Source organism: Toxorhynchites rutilus, chromosome 3 (assembly GCF_029784135.1).
Source record: "Toxorhynchites rutilus septentrionalis strain SRP chromosome 3, ASM2978413v1, whole genome shotgun sequence".
Taxonomy (NCBI): domain Eukaryota; kingdom Metazoa; phylum Arthropoda; class Insecta; order Diptera; family Culicidae; genus Toxorhynchites; species Toxorhynchites rutilus.
In genome coordinates this window covers 312,370,772-312,390,069 of record NC_073746.1, presented here as the reverse complement: position 1 = coordinate 312,390,069, position 19,298 = coordinate 312,370,772, and the positions used below count along the sequence as shown (strand labels likewise).

At 36.7% G+C, this 19,298-nt stretch overlaps 1 protein-coding gene across 5 annotated transcripts in view; it reads right to left on the bottom strand.

Annotated features, from left to right (window-relative positions):
• Positions 1-19,298, bottom strand: part of LOC129776967 (transcription factor mef2A-like) — a 62,962-nt gene that overhangs the window by 7,136 nt on the left and 36,528 nt on the right. For all 5 annotated transcript variants that reach the window (XM_055782954.1, XM_055782957.1, XM_055782958.1 and 2 more), the window contains one exon: positions 3,680-5,047. In XM_055782954.1, coding sequence (XP_055638929.1) covers positions 3,680-5,047 — 1,368 coding nt within the window. The remainder of the gene's footprint in view (positions 1-3,679; positions 5,048-19,298) is intronic.

Genomic DNA, 19,298 nt, shown 5'->3' with positions numbered 1-19,298 from the left:
AATATCAAAATTGAAGACATCCATGGAGCAACCATCTATGTGACACCTTCCACAAAGCTCAGCCTTACTGATACTGTAGTAGGATACCGCCGACAGAGATGGTAAGTCAATTATAAGATGTAAAATATGAAAAAAAAAATTTTTGAAGTAAAAATTGTTAATGAAAAAAAAAAAAAACACAAAATGTTCATGTAAAATATGTGCTAAGCTGTAAGACTACTTGTTGTAGACATCAACAAAAACAGAAATAAAAAAATTTCGCCTTTAATTTAATGGCAAGTTTAATAGAAAACAAAATACAGAAATTACAAGTAATTGCAAAATCACTGCGATCCGAGCAAACTAAAAAGTTAAGAAAAGCTACATTGAGAACCAAGCTCGCAGAAGCTGAAAAATTAGCTGAAGATATTAAAACAATAGTAGACCCTCTCGTACACAATAAAGAGGCTGAAGAATTGTTATTGCTTGCCGAAAATGCTAATCTAATATATCAAGATATTAGAAATAAAATAAACATTATCATTAAACAAAAATCTTTCAAAGAAGTAGCTCTTGCGATATTGTTCGTTGTTGGAATACAAAAACCGAAAATGTCCAAATTCGATTACAAAGAGGCAGCCGCAATGGTGCCAATCTACGACGGCTCACCTGATGGACTCGATATGTTCATCAGTGCAGCCACACTACTAAATGAGATCTCCCCCAGCGCAAACAAAGCGTTGGTATATCAATTCCTACTGACCAGACTCGACAAAAAGGCCCGAAGAGCAATTAATAATAGCGTGGATATACCTTCACTGCTAACAAATTTAAAAACTACATGTATATCAAAGACTAGCGCCGACAGCATATTAGCGAAGTTGAAGTCTATAAAAAAACAGTCAGCAGACGAATTATGTAAGGAAGTTGAAGAGCTGACCGAACAACTCATCGACTTACACATCAAGGAAGAGACACCACCGCAACGAGCAGCAAAACTCGCTTGCCAAGCAGGAATCGATGCCCTCATCGAAGGCATTGATAACCCTGAATTAAAAACTATATTACGTGCGGGAGCCTTCACCAGCATAGCTGACGCAGTGGAGAAGGTCAATAAATATAAATCGCTGACAACCAAATCAGCAAATGTGCTTATTTACAATCGCGGGCAGCGACAACCGCCCTACCCGCATCCTAACCGTTTCAACCAGAACAATCGTGGTAGAAATTTTAATAACTATAGAGGAAGAGGTGGTAGATTCAATAATCAACCTCACCAAAACCAAAATTTTAACCAAAATCGCCAATATCATCAACAGAATTTCCCTAACCAAAACAGAAACTTTAGGGGCAATGGCAGCCAAAACTATTACAACAGACCGCAACATTTCATTAGAATTGCGGAAAACTCCGAAAACCCGGCTGCGAACCTCCGCGCGTTGTCGGACGAAGAACAGGAGGAAAACCGAAATCAACATCAAATATTTTCAACCTAAATATTACTTGTTCAATGTTTATTATAGTTAAATTAAGCATGTGCGAACAACCATGCGTTCTTATTCTTGATACAGGGGCAGATATATCAATTCTAAAGGAAAATTTGATCAAACGTACCCAGAAAATTAACAAAAATAATACATGCATAATAAACGGCGTGACCGAAGGCAAACTTGAAACAATAGGTAGTACCAACACTAGTCTACTTATAGAAAATAATAAAATTCCACACCAATTCCATTTGGTGAATAAACAATTCCCAATTACAGCTGACGGCATTCTAGGAAAAGACTTTTTAACAAAATATGAATGTAATCTGTGTTTGAAGACATGGTTACTATCCTTTTTCTTCAATGAGACTAATCTAGAAGTACCGATCCATGACACATGGGACGATCATCTAGTCATCCCCCCCAGATGCCAGATTATCAAAGAAATAAAAATTCCACATATAAAAGAAGACACTGTCATAATTTCTCAAGAAATCAAACCTGGAGTATTTTGCGCAAATTCCATAGTTAACTCTAAAACACAATTCGTTAAAATCATTAATACCAATACGTCTGAAATACTTCTACCCAAAAATTTCAAGCCACTAACCCAACCGTTAACACATTTTACAATCAACCACAACACAACTAACAACCCTAATCGTATACCAAAATTAACTGAAGAATTAAATCTAACTAACACTCCCCGTGAAGCCCAACACAAACTGATAAATCTCTGCAGAAACTATAACGAAATATTCGCTTTAAAAGATGACTTCTTAACTACCAACAACTTTTATAAACAAAACATTCAACTCAACGACAAAAACCCCGTCTACATAAAAAATTATCGAACTCCAGAGGCCCAAATAACAGAAATAAATAAACAAATATCAAATATGTTAGAAAATAGAATCATCCAACCATCAACCTCTCCATATAATTCCCCTATACTTTTAGTGCCAAAAAAATCTAATACACAAGATAAAAAGTGGCGATTAGTGGTAGACTTTCGCCAGCTCAACAAAAAAATTACACCAGATAAATTTCCCCTTCCAAGAATAGATGAAATACTCGATCATTTAGGAAGAGCCAAATACTTTACTACTCTAGACCTAATGTCAGGTTTCCACCAAATAGAACTTGACGAAAATTCCAAAAAACTAACAGCATTCTCTACTTCAAACGGTCATTTCGAATTCAATAGACTACCTTTCGGATTAAATATTTCCCCAAACAGCTTCCAAAGAATGATGACAATTGCACTCAGCGGCTTACCACCAGAGTGTGCTTTCCTTTACATTGACGACATTATAGTAGTCGGATGTTCCATAAATCATCATTTAAGTAATTTGGAAAAAGTTTTTAAACAACTCCAAAAATATAATTTGAAACTTAACCCCGCAAAATGCTCATTCTTTAGACCAGATGTCACATACCTAGGTCATAATATATCCGCATCTGGCATCCAACCAGATAAATCAAAATTTTCAGTCATATTAAATTACCCTACACCAAACACATCGGATGAAGTCCGTCGATTCGTTGCTTTTTGCAACTATTATAGAAGATTTATTAAAAATTTTGCCCAAATTGCGCATCCCTTAAACAAACTCCTTCGAAAAAATGCAGTCTTCGATTGGAGCTCTGAATGTCAGCAAGCATTCAATTCTTTAAAATCAGCACTGATTTCTCCCACAATTTTACAATTTCCCGATTTTAAAAAAGAATTCACACTAATAACCGATGCATCAAAGACTGCCTGTGGCGCAGTATTGGCCCAAGATTGCGATGGAATCGAATTACCGATCGCTTACGCAAGTAAAGCCTATATACGACCAATTTGTACGATATACGAGCCTATATACGACCAATTTGTACCTTTAACCAACGATACCCGATATACTAGATAAAAAAACTTGGAAGTGTGTGCTCTGCTATCGCTAATTACCGCTAGAGCTCGCCCCATGTTCATGAAGACTTGTGCTATTTACATCCCCAGGAATATTTCAAAGTTTCAAAACTTTCAGATTTTTAAGGAGGTTCAATCTAGTTTTTATAGAATTATACCGGGAATAACAAATGCAAAAACATTTTTTTTTTCTAAAAGTTAATATTTTTTCTTAAAGTAAATTTGTTTATTGACATTTTTATAGCAAGGGGAGACTCGAATAATCTGGGGATTCGAGACCCAGTAAAAGGTCATGACTTACCTCCGTTTTCACCCCGCTGTGGATGACAAAATGCAGATTCAAATGCTCCTTCCGCTTGAAGCCCTTCATGCACACGCTGCAGATGTATGGCCGCTCCGGATTGTGCCCCAGCTTGTGCCGCTCGAGGTGTTCCTTCCGCTTCAGTCCCGCCCCGCAGATGTCACAGATGAACCTCCGCTCGATTTTATGCACCACCAGGTGCTGCTCAAGGCACTCTTTCTCCGGGTACGCCAGATGGCACTCGGGACAGCAGAACAGGACCGTGCCGTCGAGCGCGGTGGTGATATGCACTTGTCCCGGTTTTTGCCTTTTTGGCTTGGGTGGTTTGGATTTGTACTTTCGCTTTTTGCGGGCCTTGGACGCGTTCGACGCCCCATCCTCGACGGGTGTTGTGGTCGAGGTGGCCGCTGCCGCCGTCGTCGTAGGGGTTGAAGAGGACTCGTTCAAGGTACTGCTGCAGGTGTCACCAGAAATACTGCTAGTGTCTTTAAAGCTGCTATCCGCCTGACTGCTGTCAGCTCCGTACTGCGTCGTATTATCATTGGAATTTTCTTCGATGATTTCACGCTTGATAAAAGTGGTCCCTGGGGTATTGGGTATGGAACCACCAATGAGGTGATCCCCGTGTGCTAAAGGTACATTGGGTTCATTGTTATTGTTGTTGTTGTTGTGGTTAAACTTAAGGAACGGCTGCAGATGAAGACCTTGACGCTGTTGGAGAAACTCAGCGATGTCTGCTCCCAGCGCAGGAGCTGCCGTCAAATTTGGTATACTGCCCCAGACTGCTTCCTGCTTGATTTGTTTCATAGGTGGAGACTGATCGTTTTCGATCTTTATCGAATGTTGCATCGATTCATTGTTCTGCATTTGTTGCTGCTGCTGCTGTTGGTGTTGCTGTTGTTGCTGATGCTGGAGAAGCGAGGCATTTTGTGCTTGTGCTATAAGCTGCAGATCTTGCGGTTGTAACGCGGCCACTATTGTCATTCCCTCTGGCAGGCCATGATTGTGCATCATTTCCTCGTCCTGCGGTCCATAGGCAACTGTTAAGACGGTGGTTCCTTGCTGGAAGCCTTGGATTGGTATTTGCATTTGTCCCATCTGAAATTTGGGCGCCTGCTGGGTAGGTGGTGGAATCGGATTTGGATTCAAAACCTGTATTTGGACCGTTTGCTGAGCATCACCTGGCTTAGCGCCGGGCATCGTGATGGGTAGCGTGATATAGGCAGGGGTGGTTTGTTGCATATTTGCCGCGGCTGCAGCCGCTGCCGCTTGTTGTTGATGTTGAAAAGCTGTCGCAGCCGCCATCGCGTTGCCATCCAATGGTCGTAGGAACTGCATACCGTCACCACCGGACACCAAACCAAGGACCTGAAAGGGAGAATCGGTACAATTTTATTTCTGCATTAACCAGTAATTGGATATTTGTGTCTTAGGAAGGGCGAAACATTGTGTGAAATTCAAATAAAAAACAATTGTTTCGAAAAGCTTCGGCATGCTCGAGTACTCAATTAAGCTCGCAAAATGTCACATTTCTTTAAAGAGGTAAGAAAACGGCATGTGACGCCACTGGTAACATGTTTCCTTTCGTTAGTCTTCCACGGCGATAGAGATTAAATGGTTTCAAGTAAAAGTGAAAGTTTTAGTAGCTCTCTGAGAGCGTCTAATTCGTCTTGATAGATACGTATTGCTTTACCATGCTATGTTATCTATATCCCACACACGATTTGAAGCGAATAACTATGCATAGATATACATAGAGAGCAACGATCGTGATCGTATTGCTAAAAGGGAAGAGGCGAAAAAACAAAAAAAAATATATGGAGAGAGGACTTCTGGCTTTGATAGCTTATGTATGGTTAGCTTTACGGCACTCGTGGCTTTGGAATTTCTATCAGACCCATCCGAGGCGCGTGTCACTACCCCAGCGGTTTCACGATGAGGTAAGGATGATCTGATTTAATTTGCGGTTCTGGATACTGGTAGCGTTGCCTCTTGTCTCTTTTTATTAGGTGGTAATTTGATCTTAAAATTATGTGTTGATCAGATTTGATGAAGAATACATGTTCTCCTCTTAACCCTTCGGCACGGTGATATTAAAAATGTCCCACTTTTTTGATGCGTAATAGCGCATGGTGGGACATTTTTTGTCCCACCTAGAAGTATTAGAATAGCTGCGTTGTCGAAAAAATATTTTTCTGAACTTTATCTTCACCCAAATTACATTGATAGATTACTTTGGAAAATATTTGAAGGGATTAGAAAAAATCGAAAAAAATTACTATGCATATCTTATATGAGGGGCTTAGAATGCAAGAGGTGTAAGTGACTTGATCGATTTCTCTCCATCGACTTTCTCTTATGATCATAACTTAACTGCAAACACATTCCCTGCTTATTTGACAATTTGGACGATAGATCAGAACCTCAACTTTCGGTTTCTATAGCAGAACCAAATTGGAACGTTTTTGTGCGCTGAGTTATTCACGAGAGTTGATGAAGAGAAATCGATCAAGTCACTTACACCCCTTGCATTCTAAGCCCCTCATATATAAAATTCTCGTGTCACGATGTTCGTGGTCAAACTCCTCCGAAAGGGCTTGACTGATTTTAATGATATTAAACTCAAAAGACTTGGTAGGTATGAGAATAGGTCGTAAACTATATATGATACCGCTAGAATACCTATTACTTTATATTTGATACCGGTTAGGGTGGTCCCATGCAAATAAAATCTGAATAACTTTATTTTCGTATTTTTTTTGCATAAATTTGGCTTGAAAAAAAAACTTATAACCATATATAACCAATTTTCACCCTCATCTCCTCTTTTTTATCGCGATATATGTATTTTTATATAAACGATACCAAATAATTGATTCGTCGTTCGTTTTTTAAACAGAACGAATTTATTTACGTTGTTTAATGCCAGATGGCACTTCGTCCTCTTCATCGAATTTCACCCTACACATACGCAAGTAACCTCAATTCGACTAAAACTAGGAATATCACCGGCGAGCTGGAAGCCTTTTTGGATGAGCACAATGAATTATTGAAATTATTCTAATCACACCCATGCTCGGAATGCAAAATAACAGTCACGCTATTGTCGTCAATCCTGATAAAAACCGATTGAAGAGCACGTGTGTAGATCCAATGCGCCACAGTTACTTTAATCATTAGGAACATCATTACTCATTTTGAATTAATATTTTAATATTATGTGGTTGGAGGAGAGTGCCCTCGATGGATTCTTATGTGTGTCGTTTGATGAATTGGCGCAGTCAGGACAACGTCATTCTAGGATGTCTTGAGCTGTGTCAATAATCCATGGTCAACATATTTGCAAAGAGAGCGAACGACTGTGATTCCTATGAGACAATCAACAAAGGCGTTCGAGGAATGATAGCGAGACGCTATCATGAGTAACACCTACACAGCCTTTGTTCAAACGACAGCACGTGTGTTCAAACAAAAAAAAATGCAGTCTTTAATGGGCTCTATTACAAAATTACACGTATTTCGTCCAACATGTTGCTAGATGTATACAAGATTTATAGAAGAATCGTTAAGTTCGGACTGTTTTCTAAATATTTAAACAACATCGAGTAATGATTTTCATTCAAATTTAAGCAATTTAAAATTATTTTCGTGTCTGCTAATCTGATACAGAATAAATTGCTCCACGAATACGGATTACTTATTTTGAAGTTTATTTTGCGCCGAGGCAAGGTTGCTACATTTCATAGCACGAATGATCAGATTTCTGAATGCAAAAGACGAATCCTGAGATCCGATCGATTCGGTCCATTTCTCTGTACATCATAGATCTCATCTCCATCTCCACATCACACTCAGGTTCGGGAAGTTCCCACGGTCCAATGCAATACACGGTCAAATCTTCACGTATCTACTCGATATCCACGTGGAATCTATCCTTCATCAATCATAATCAATTAATTTTATAGATCGTTGAAACATTTGAACACACATGTATTGCAATACATGTATGTACATGTATTGCAATACATTAGTTATTTTTTATTCAACAGTCAAAATACTCACTAGAAGTAATTTATATGGCAGAACAACGTTTGCCGGGTCAGCTAGTTTAATATATTTGGCAACACCATTGTCAAATATCAGAAATGTATGAGATTGCCTTTGCAAGGTTCATTATCATATGACAACACACAATTTTTTTCCAATTTTTAATGATATAAAATTTCTGTGCAACATGGATATTTTTATTTTCTAAAATACTAAAATAGTTTTTAAAAATCTAAATACTGTGCCTCAAAGGATTAAAGGGCATTCAGTTTCCTTGAGGAACTTCCTCGTTTTAATGCGGTATTACTTGTGTCGTTTTTTTTAAGTACTAGGTTGGTACCTTGATACCTTGGGAGTGATCATTTCTGTTTTAAAAATGTGCTAGGACATGTAGCAAAAACATAGGGACATAGACAGTTTGATAAAGGGTTCGCCAATTCAGATCAACACCAACACCACTCAGTGATGGAAAACGCTTTTTACCTGTTTTTGGCTGAATAATTATGACTGTGAACAATTTATATAGAATAGTCTGTTTGTATTTAAAAAATATTTTTTAAAAAACACAGATATTTTGAGTTTTCTTTGGGAATCTGACAATACTAGAACACTTTTTTTATTCACCACCAGAGTGCGCTCATTACCGCCGGAGATCTGGGTGGGTACCAAATTACCCACGGGGTACCGAATTTGTACCAGTTCCTCTAACGGTAAAACGTGGCTATAATGATTTTTGTTATATTAATTCAATTGAAAAACACAGTTGGCACTTACATCAACCATGCCTATTTGGGCAGCATAGGTGACCTTTTGATACTATGGCATATTTTTTCCAAAGAACATAATTTTTTTCTGAGTGACTGTTTATGCTGCAGTTGTTTTCCGGGGCGATTTTTTTCGGGAATCGAATTTTCCTCTTTAGGAGCCTAGGAAACGATTTGCAAGTTAATAAATTCAAAAATTAAAATTAAATTTTTCCTCAAATAAGTAATTCATAATGAAGTAAATTTTCAGCTTAAGTCTGTCAAATATAATTGATTTTATATACGTTTGGTTATTGCTGAAAATGAAAGCTTTTTTACCGTATGTATACCAAGAACAGAGTGGCCTGGTGTTTAGCGAGGTGCTTACCAATATGGCGGCTTCGGGCTAGATTCCCTTTCTGTTCAGGAAATCCATCATCAAAGATCGTTTTTGTGGCTTGCGCTGGTTCGGAGAAACTGTGTCGGGTGTGGTGGGATGAGTAATAAATTTCTAGTCTCCAAGAAAAGCGACAAAAACCAGGGAACAGTTTTTTTCTTTTGGCTGTTTTGTTTAGCGCTTATCACTGCCGGGTACCCATATAGCAAGTAATCGAAAGCATTACCTTATAGCCCTAGTGTGAAACTAATTCAGCATACTATCAATTTTACCAAGAAGAAAAATACTTTTTTTTTATAAGATCTAATATATTTTTTTGTAATTTAAAGAATGAAGTATACAAACACTCGGAGAGAAAACACAAGGAATGTCTGCCCAGCAACGAGAGTGTAAGTGATTTTATGATTTCCATTCCAGTTTCGCCCTAGACAGCGAGCAGTCATCAGCATATGTGAGGGCTGAGTTAATTGACAATTTGACTTTTTGCTATCTCGTCGCTGCACAGTGGGGCGACTCCATACAAAGACTGGCCAATCAAAAAGTGTCGTTAAATGCGATAAAAACTTGGTATGTACATAATTTATTTTATTTTTTAGTATTTTTTACACACTTTCTATGTGATTTTATCTTTGAGCCCAATCAAACTCACTGGGCGTTGAAAAAGATCACGCAATTTATGGACGACCCCTCAAATAAAACGAATTCTGCAAAACAATAATCTTCTTCTTCCTCTTCTTCTTCTTCTTCTTTTTTTTCTTCATAACTGTCATCAGATTCGTAATAATCGTTTCCTGATTCAACAATTATTTCTTTCAATAGAAATATTACTTCATCTAAAAGTTTTTTACAATTACCTTCTTTTCCTTCCAAAATATATGTTCACTATTGGATCTGAGGAGGTGAGAAGACGATTGACTATATATGATTGAAGAGATGTGGTATTGCCACGAATGTTCTTTGTTTTTTCTCATGCAACGAACTGAGTGCTTTACTTCTGTTTGCAAGGAAGTACGAAGTATAAGTGTGATAGAAAATCTTGTTCAACAATATCAAAAGGACTGAATATTTATAATATATATTGTTTCTAATATGTTCTGAGTGATTAATTGGTTTGATATGATTTCAATTTCATAAATATTTTTTACTCTACCCTACTTTTATTCCTTTTTCAATCACACGCTTTTAAGCTTTTAAGCTTTTTAATGTTCAACTTGTGATGTTTAGCCCAAATTTATATTTCATCCTCTACTGATTACTGTGATACGAAAATTTTCATCAATGGATTATTACGATTTTGATTTAATTGGATCCTAGATAAAATTTAAATATTAAAAAAAATAAAGTGCAAAAAACTTGCTACCGCTTTTCTCACTAAAACTACAATTCGCATCTTCAGTTTTGCGCATTAGTAAGTCGGACAGTATTCAATTGAAAGCTTATATTTTTACCTAAATTTTGAATTTAGTCACAACCGCGGCAAACTGCGGCAACAAAACTTTTAAAGACAGTTCTAGTCTAGAAATTTGAAATTTTTTTTTTTCATCATATTTCTGAAGCTTAGGCATTCAAGAATATACCCTAGAAAGAACTTCTCTAAAATCATATTATTTACCGAGCTAAAGCTACTTTAGTGATTCGGTATCTAACCTGGTACGGCCATAACAATGAACTTTCAAACGCGTTTTTCGAGAAACTAGTTTTTTCAAACTGGCGTGCATGATATCTCAAGTTCTACTGAACCGATTCTTGTCGAATGTATATGAATACAATCTGCATGCATATTTCTATCGCATGAACCAATAAAAAATATATTTTCTTAATTTTACTATTTTTTTAAAAATCGTGAAACGTAAGAAAAACTGTTTTGAAGCGCATTTTTTTTTAAACGGCCGCCATTTTGTCAAAAAACATGTTTTTGACCCGTCCGAGGTTCATGCGATAACACATCTTTATTGATTCAGCCAGAACGGCTGAAATCGTGTACGCCATGGCACAACTTTTTTTTAGAACCTTACTTGCCAGCTTGTAACTATTCTAATAATGAAATTTTTTTCCCACTCAGTATTTGTTGTATTGCTAAAAGATAGATAAACGAATAATGGTATAATAATTACTAAAAATATTCTTTGTTTTATTTTTACGGAGATCAAAAAAACGTTCGAAATTCGTGTCTCTACACTAGAATACCTGCTTAAGCTGGTTTTCTACCAAAATCACGGTTTTTCATGATTTTTTTTTGGGTCAGTATAGATTTTCGAACAACTTTTCCTTTGACGCAAAAAAAAATCCAAACTGTCATTGATGCTGCAGAGCGTTTCAAAATAATGTCCTTTCTTCCAAAAATTGTCAAAACACGTCAATATGCCAAGCTATGAAAAGTTATAAAAAATCAGATTTGATGATATTGCACTCAAATGTGGGATTTAAGCACTTGAATATTATAGCAAGAAAGGAATAATATTATGAAATAGCTGACTGATGGCCAGCGATTCCCCACTGTGCGCTGTGCCAATCGTTCGCGCTAACCAGTACAAGCCTTCAGGACTCTTTAAAATAAAAAAGCAGCACAATAAATTATGCGTTTGCTATTTGGTTATTTTTGGTGATGTGTGTATCGGTGGCGCTCAGTGCACGTTGTGACGGAAACAGAAAACATAGAATATGACATTAGTGAGTTCTATTCCAGTCATCATTCCAGAGGTCATTTTTTTTCAAATTTAAGGCTTACAACACTTACTTTGAACTTCTTTAATCTAGCACATCATCATCATTACTTCTATGTTCTAACTTAGTTTTCCAAAGACTACGCGTCTAACCACGCATCAAGGGCACCAAAAATGACTACTTATTATTAAGTTATTTTTAAAATTTTGATTCTTCCCAAGATGCTATCGGAAGAGATGAACATATTAATTTAATAAAATGATTCCGTAGTTCCGTAGTTTTTATCCAAATATCATATATTTGTTTTTTTTTCGAAAACTTAGACACTTTTTATTTCGCTTTTTGGATTTATAGCTCAGAATGGGGAAGGTCTGAAAAATCATATGTTTTGTCAATGAACCCATTTTTGAGAATTTTGTAATTTTTCAAACCGCTGACGTTCGATCTTTTCACAAATAGAAGGTATTTGAGTGAACTCTCTAGAAAAAATTGTACAAGGGTAATTGCATAACAGCAGAGAACAACTAAGAACAAATATCCCAGAAAAATTAAAACGTTTAATAATTAAAGTAGACCAATAGCATCATCACTCCGTGCCTTTCTCGTACCTAAAACCCATAAAAACGAAAGTTACGAATCGTTGGATTTGAGAGTCGCATAGGATTTTGTACTGCTGGTACGATTTGTGATTAAATGCTCATCTAATTTACTCCAAACTTTGAAAAATCGGCTAGAAAAAACGGCTGAACAGACGTTCACAGATTTTTAGGGAATACACTAGGCCAAAAATTTGCCTGCAAACATTAGAATGTTTTACGAAATTTACAGAATTACAGTGGATTATGTAAAACACTATAAAAATCCTGTTTTCAGTGTTTCGGCATTTTTTTTGGAATCGATGGAAAAAATTTAATTTTTTTGTCAAAGTAACAAATTACCCTTGTGCAGAATTTATTGGATTTTTTCGAAGCAGCCTTTCGATTTGCGGTGCGAGGGTTGTTTATTGAATAATTCATCATCAAAGACGAACGGGTAATTTTTCATTCAAACTGAAATATCTGGAAGGAATGGGAAGGTCCAAAAGGATCGTTCTAGGTACCAAATGAAACCTGGTTAATAAGGTTAATTGGATTTGCTATTGAGTTGGTTAGCAAAAAATTGTGTTAGTCCAAACAATCTTTGAAAAAACAGAGAAAAATTGATTTTTCATTTCTTCCCGATATTATTGCCCACTACACCTACACACACCAAGATAAAAATATGTAAGATATTCTAATACTTGAAAGTTGTAACTTCAAAATTATGTACATCCCATCGATGTGCGTTGATTTTTCACGAAATTATAGCATGTCAAAAATCACTTAAAATTTCAGACTTCACACTCTGTTCCTCTATTTTTTTTATATCGAGTGTATATATATCTTGTGCTACGACGAGACGACAAACTCGGCTGGGTGAATAGAGATCTGTTAAAATAGCGTTGAAATGAGAGCTACCCATATCCCATGCATTTTTGCAAATCCGATATTAGGTGGAGCAGATTGCAGAATTTGCGAACATAGTGTGCGTGATAGCATGCGCTGCCATAGCTACTTTCCACATTGTGACGTTGATATTTGTGTTTATGTTCAATTGCCTTCCACATCCATATGAAAACGCAAGTTTTTTATCAATTAAAAACAGATCTTTTCGTGGAGTTCCCACTGAATATGCATATAATGTGACAGTGTTCAGTGGATATTCGTGAAATGATGTTGGAAAAGATGAATAAAAGTGATATTTTTGTTCGCCATTTTCACTCTCTCACCATCATAGAAATTAACAAATTTTCGTTATTTTCGCGGTGATGTGATGATATTTTGAAAATTCTGCTATTTCCGAGGACTGAGAATAATACTGCTCTCTGGGCTTTTTTGCTCCTTAAATGATGGAAGTAAGTTACAATACAATTATCATCTATTGAAAAACAATCAGTTACAAGATTTCATGAGCCTTTTTTCTCATGACATCATTAAATTATGAGTTATTTAAATATTGTTTCGTCTCTTCCATACACATTCCATATTGAATGCAACTAATGACAACACCGTATTTTGTTACCCAATTCAAATATACTCTGCCTATTGCTCCACCTCATATGTATCTCATTGGTGCAAACCATAAAATGATTCTCAGATACGGACTACAGAACGATGTTGCCAAACGAAATGATCATCGACGATATTTCAGAGACTAAAAGAAGATCTGAGATCATTAAATAGAGACGAACGCACCAAAGCCTCTAAAACAATTAACAAAGTGAAAATAAAACTGACGATCATTCATGAATTAGTCATCAGGCTAGCAACCGGGGGGCGACGATCCTCGAAGATTTCCAAACGACCTTTCTCAAGGCCTAGTGTTAGTTTTAGTTTTCCTGATTGGTCTTTTTCAAGGCTAAGAGCGGCTGCGATGTATCGTTCTCAAGGATATTCAAATTCAACATGCAACTAATATGGGACAACATGCAACAAATAGATCTGATAAAATGTTCTTTACTGACGGTTCATTCATAAACGGGTCCACAGGCTTCGACATCTTCAATGAAAATTCCAGTGCCTCTTTCAAACTCAAAGTATGTCGCTGAACTGGGTGCGATATACTACGCACTAGGGATCATTGAAACATTGCCCATCGACCATTATTTTATTTTTTCAGACAGTCTCAGCTCAATAGAGGCAATCCGCTCAATGAAAATTGATAAACGCTCATTTTTTTTCCTAACAAGAATAAGACATCTTGAGTGTTTTGGTCGAAAAATTATTCAAAATTACCTTAGCATGGGTTCCCTCTCATTGCTCGATTCCGAGGAAGAAAGCGGACTCGCTAGCTAAGGTGGGCGCTTTAGAAGGCACACTAGGTAGCCGTGATCCTGATCTTCTGCTTCATCTATACCTGTTCCTCAGAAACGCCGATGTCAACGTTTAATGATGTTTCTCCGTTGTATCCCGGTATCATATCCCTCCTATTCGATCGATAAACTTTTACTTAGTCGCGGCAATACATACACATACTCTTTACAGATACACAGGTTGAAAGTTGTGCAGACCACTGATCATTCAACAAGAGCCAAAGGTTGTACCGCTCATGACAAATCTACACAAGCTGAAGATTGTACCGCCGAGTGACCATTCTACCCTGTATTCCTCGAGTCAAGAGAGATGCGCCACGATTGATATGAGGTACAGACTAGGGGGGCGTCGCTGATTAATGGTCAGTTGCACCCAGGGTTGCCAACTATTTTTTTGAAAAATCAGGGAGAATGAAAAAAAAAATCAGGGAAAATCATGATAGCTCATATTGGGTTGTCCGGAAAGTTCATATTTTTTTTCAGGTGAAGACCGGGTCAGTCGGATTGTTTCAAATGACCCGTTTTCATCATACGCCACGATTTACTTTAAAAAAAATCGACGCATAGAAGGAACGCACAAGTCGTAACGATTTACGTAACCATGTTTCAACTGATGCACATGAATGGAGATTTTAAACATATGTAGTGACCTGCTAATTCATTTGTCGTGTCTCACGGATCATTCTTGCAACTTCTTGCTTTACAAACAATTTAATATATATATTCTTCAAGAAATAAAACACTTTTTAATAATAATTACAGTTTAATAAAAAAATATGTTATACTTGGATGTTATTTGCTGCGAAAATGTAATGGAACATGTATCGTTTTTATTTTACTGTACATAATTTTTGATCGCTAATATTCCTTTCATCGTTTCCGTTCGTATTCTGTTTCTAATATTCGTTTTATTGAGATTGAATTGCGAGAACCTTCGGGCATATGATTCTTATAGCTTATATTTCTTTCACGTTAACTTCAAAATTTAAAAAATGTCGACACTGTACTTTCGAAAATGCGAACAGATAGAGTATAATCGGAAGAAAGAGTAAGAATTATATAAGCGCGGACCGGAAAGCTTTTTAATGTAGACTATTATGACAGTTCTCATAAACAACCAGCAAAACTCCCAGTATATTTATGTGAATTTTTTTTCTGATTTAACAAAAAGTAAAAAAATCAGGGAAAATCAGGACCATTTTATAAAAATCAGGGAAAATTGAGTGTTTGTCAGGATATCAAAGGGGGGGCCAAAAAGTCTGGGAAATCCTGAAAAATCAGGAAGGTTGGCATCTCTGGTTGCACCCCAATAGGAAGTATCCCGTGTCGGCCATACATACAGAACACTGGAGACTGCAACATCCCAATTATGAGAATCTTTGTAATACTCTAAGTGGTGCGGACTCAATTCACTTCATTTTCAAGCAAATTCATGCATTTTTTCAAGCAATTTCTTGCAATAAATTCTCAGACCACCAGTGATGCCAGATTTACAGGTATGTTTGTAAATTCACAGACATATCTGTAAAATACTTTTTATTTTTGTTGCAGACTTTTTGGATCGAACAATATTTCACAGGGTAATGAAAAATGAGAGGCTCTATTCATCACATCAATGATATTTGACTCACCGTATGACATTTTTCCATAGTTTAAAAAAAAAGTTTTCATCTTTAGTTTATATCAATACACATGACGTTAGACCTATTTTTTGAGTCATTCATTAACACTTTGCCGTCCGGCGTAACCACAGTGGTTACGTTCGCCAAATAGGTCGCATCGCAGTGATGTCGTGAGCATGATATCGCTCAGTGGCCGACGACAGTACTCCAGTATCTTTTGCATTCTATTGGTGTTTTGTTTGGTAGCAATAACTTGTACACGTCAACGATTTTTATGATTTCATAAGTACTTTTGCCCTGACATCATTGCAGACGAAAGAGACGATACGATTCATTCACTATATATACTATACATTTACTACACAACACTTCAAAATTTCATGACAGTGAGGGAACAGAGTCGAGAACCTATGAGAACTATCGATGAGATTGGTTAAAACATAACAGATTGTAATTTCCCGATAATGTCAAGAACGGCCGGTGACAAACCAAGTAAACCGAATTAGCGCTGCCGGCGCCAAGCGAATCATTTTTTAGCAAACGTGCGGACGACAACATGTGCGTCGCTAATTTCCTTAAAAATGGCTCTTCTAGGGGGGTCTCTTTTGAGTAAACGACAATGTGTTGATTCACAAAGCCCTGACTGAACATCTTTGAGTAATATTAAGATTGACTACATCCAAACAATAACGGAGATCGTTTCATCCCAGTTCATGACCATCCCTTCAACCTCGCACTGTTAGCCTATATCTATCTATATAAATAAAAATGGAAAGCCAAATCTGTTCGTAAGTGGAAACCCCGAAGAAGGGATGGCCCGATTTAGCCTCTCTTCCCGTAGATCATTATAGCGGAGAGCAAAATCGGAAAATTTTCGGAAAACTCTGAAGGAATGTCGGAAAATTTGGAAAAATGAATTCCCATATGACCGAAAATTACATCATGATAAGCGTTGTTAGGCTATTCGATATTTGCACTAGCGAAGTTAATCTTTGTTCGAAAGTGGAAATGGATTTTCAGGCAAAACAACGCATTCCTATATCTTCTATCCATGTATCTATATAAATAAAAATGGTAAAAATGGAAGGCCAAATGTGTTACTAATCGCAGAATCCGATGAATCCTTTTGAGCCGTCTTCATTTTGTTGTATTTGTTGTATTCTGCCCAGAGAACAATGTTATGATGAGAAAAAGTTCAGAAATTCGTTCTAAAGAATTCATATCAAAACAATAATTTTGGGCGGAACGGAGAAATTGAGATATGTTATGTAAAACATCCTCATCTTTCAAGAAAAAATATTAAAAAGCGCCCTCTAGTCCAAAGCAATACAATAAAAAACAAATACAATCGATAATTACGAAAATAAAATCCATTATTTTTGCAAGTTAATTATTTTTTAATAAAAAGTTGGCTCATTGACTTCATTTAAATGTGTCGATAATCTAAACTGGTTCAGTAATTCTGAAGTTTTGAATTTTTGAAAAAAGTCAGTTTTGGTGAACAAATATTTCTCGAACCACCCTCAAATAGAAATGTTCACCCTATCGAAAAAATAAAAAATACGGGTCTAATGTTTTGCGATAAAAAACAATCTACCACTTTTCATCGAAATGTGGCAACACTTAGTTCCACTTTTTATCGAGTATTTTCAAATCGCAGGAGTAAACATTTACGTGACTGTGACATCGTTTGTTTTTATTTCGTTCGGAGAAATATTATATCAGGGAAAGTGGACATTAAAAATGCGTTGCTCAGTGAAAGGCCGCCCGAATACGAGTGAAAATGTTCGCGTTAGCTTTTATCGTATACCCTCGGAAACATATTTACAGACGCGCTGGGTCGATTTTTGCGGAGACGACAAACTAGTTCCGAATAAGGGTTCCCCTATCTGTGGAGTAAGTACGATGTTTCAATTATTGAGAACCAAAAGTGTAGCAAACCTTTCATACACATTGTCAGGTTTATTTTGATAGAAATACATCGTCACATTTCAACCGGAAAAGAAATCTCGTGAGAAACCGTAATGCCTTCTCCAAAATTAAGCCGGTAGTTGACTCAGAAGATTACGTCCATCATCAACACGAAGCGCAGAATGCTTTACCGTTATATTCATCACCAGGACTAGCGGATCATAATCAAGCGGATTTCGTTGCGGTCGAATTTTGGTTCGTTGTTGTCGAATTTTGCTCCCACATTAAAATCTTGGAGTTATTCGTAGGTTGTTTATATTCTGCCAGGTTCTGATACCTTGCCATATAAGATGATCTTTCAGAGATCAATTAAAAATGGTCAATTAAAAAAATGACGGAAAAATGTGGTTCGTTCATTTTTTAATTTTGATTATTTTTGCCTTCGATAACAATACCTTTTTCATAGTGTTGATTATCATAAGAAAAATAACACTCCTGATCATTGGATCTTTTTTGAGAGCCGTTTTGATTCAGTCCGCACTACCTAGGTAATACTAACCTCGAGCCAACCGCGAGTAATCGGTTACATATTACTAACATAGTCGTTAGTCAAAAATTGTCAAAATGTAGAACTTCCGGCCCCGTCAGGCTAACGCCATATGTGCCTTAATCTTCATATATAAAAGAGAGTTTTTCCCACGTACGTATAACTCATCATCACGGAAGAACGGCTGATCGGATCTACGTCGTCCATATATTTTGTGAGGTTGTCGTCACCCAAATTAGAATGATAGAGTACTTTGGAAAATATTTGAGATGATTGGAAAAATTCGAAAAAATTGACTATGCATATCTTTATTTATAAGAAGAATATCTATATATATATATATATATATATATATATATATATATATTAAAATGGATTTCTGTCTGTCTGATTCTTATGGACTCGGAGACTACTGAACCGATCAACATGAAAATTGGTATGTAGGGGTTTTTGGGGCCGGGGAAGGTTTTCGTGATAGTTTTAGACCACTCCCCCTTCTCTAAGGGGGGGCTGCCATACAAATTAAACACAAATTTCTGCATTACTCGAGAGTTTATCAAGCAAATGAAAGGAAATTTTGCATATGGATGTTTGAGGGTGCAATAAATGTTACTATAGTGGTTAGACACTCCACCCTTCTCTCTAAGGGGGAGCTGCCAAACAAAATTCAACGGGGTCGATTAGAAGATCAATCAATGAACAGTTCTGTGATTGGACCCATGAACTTGCTCATAGTAAGAAAACCTGAATGTTTTAAGGTATTGATAACAAAAAACAAATTTTGGGCGTTACGAAGTT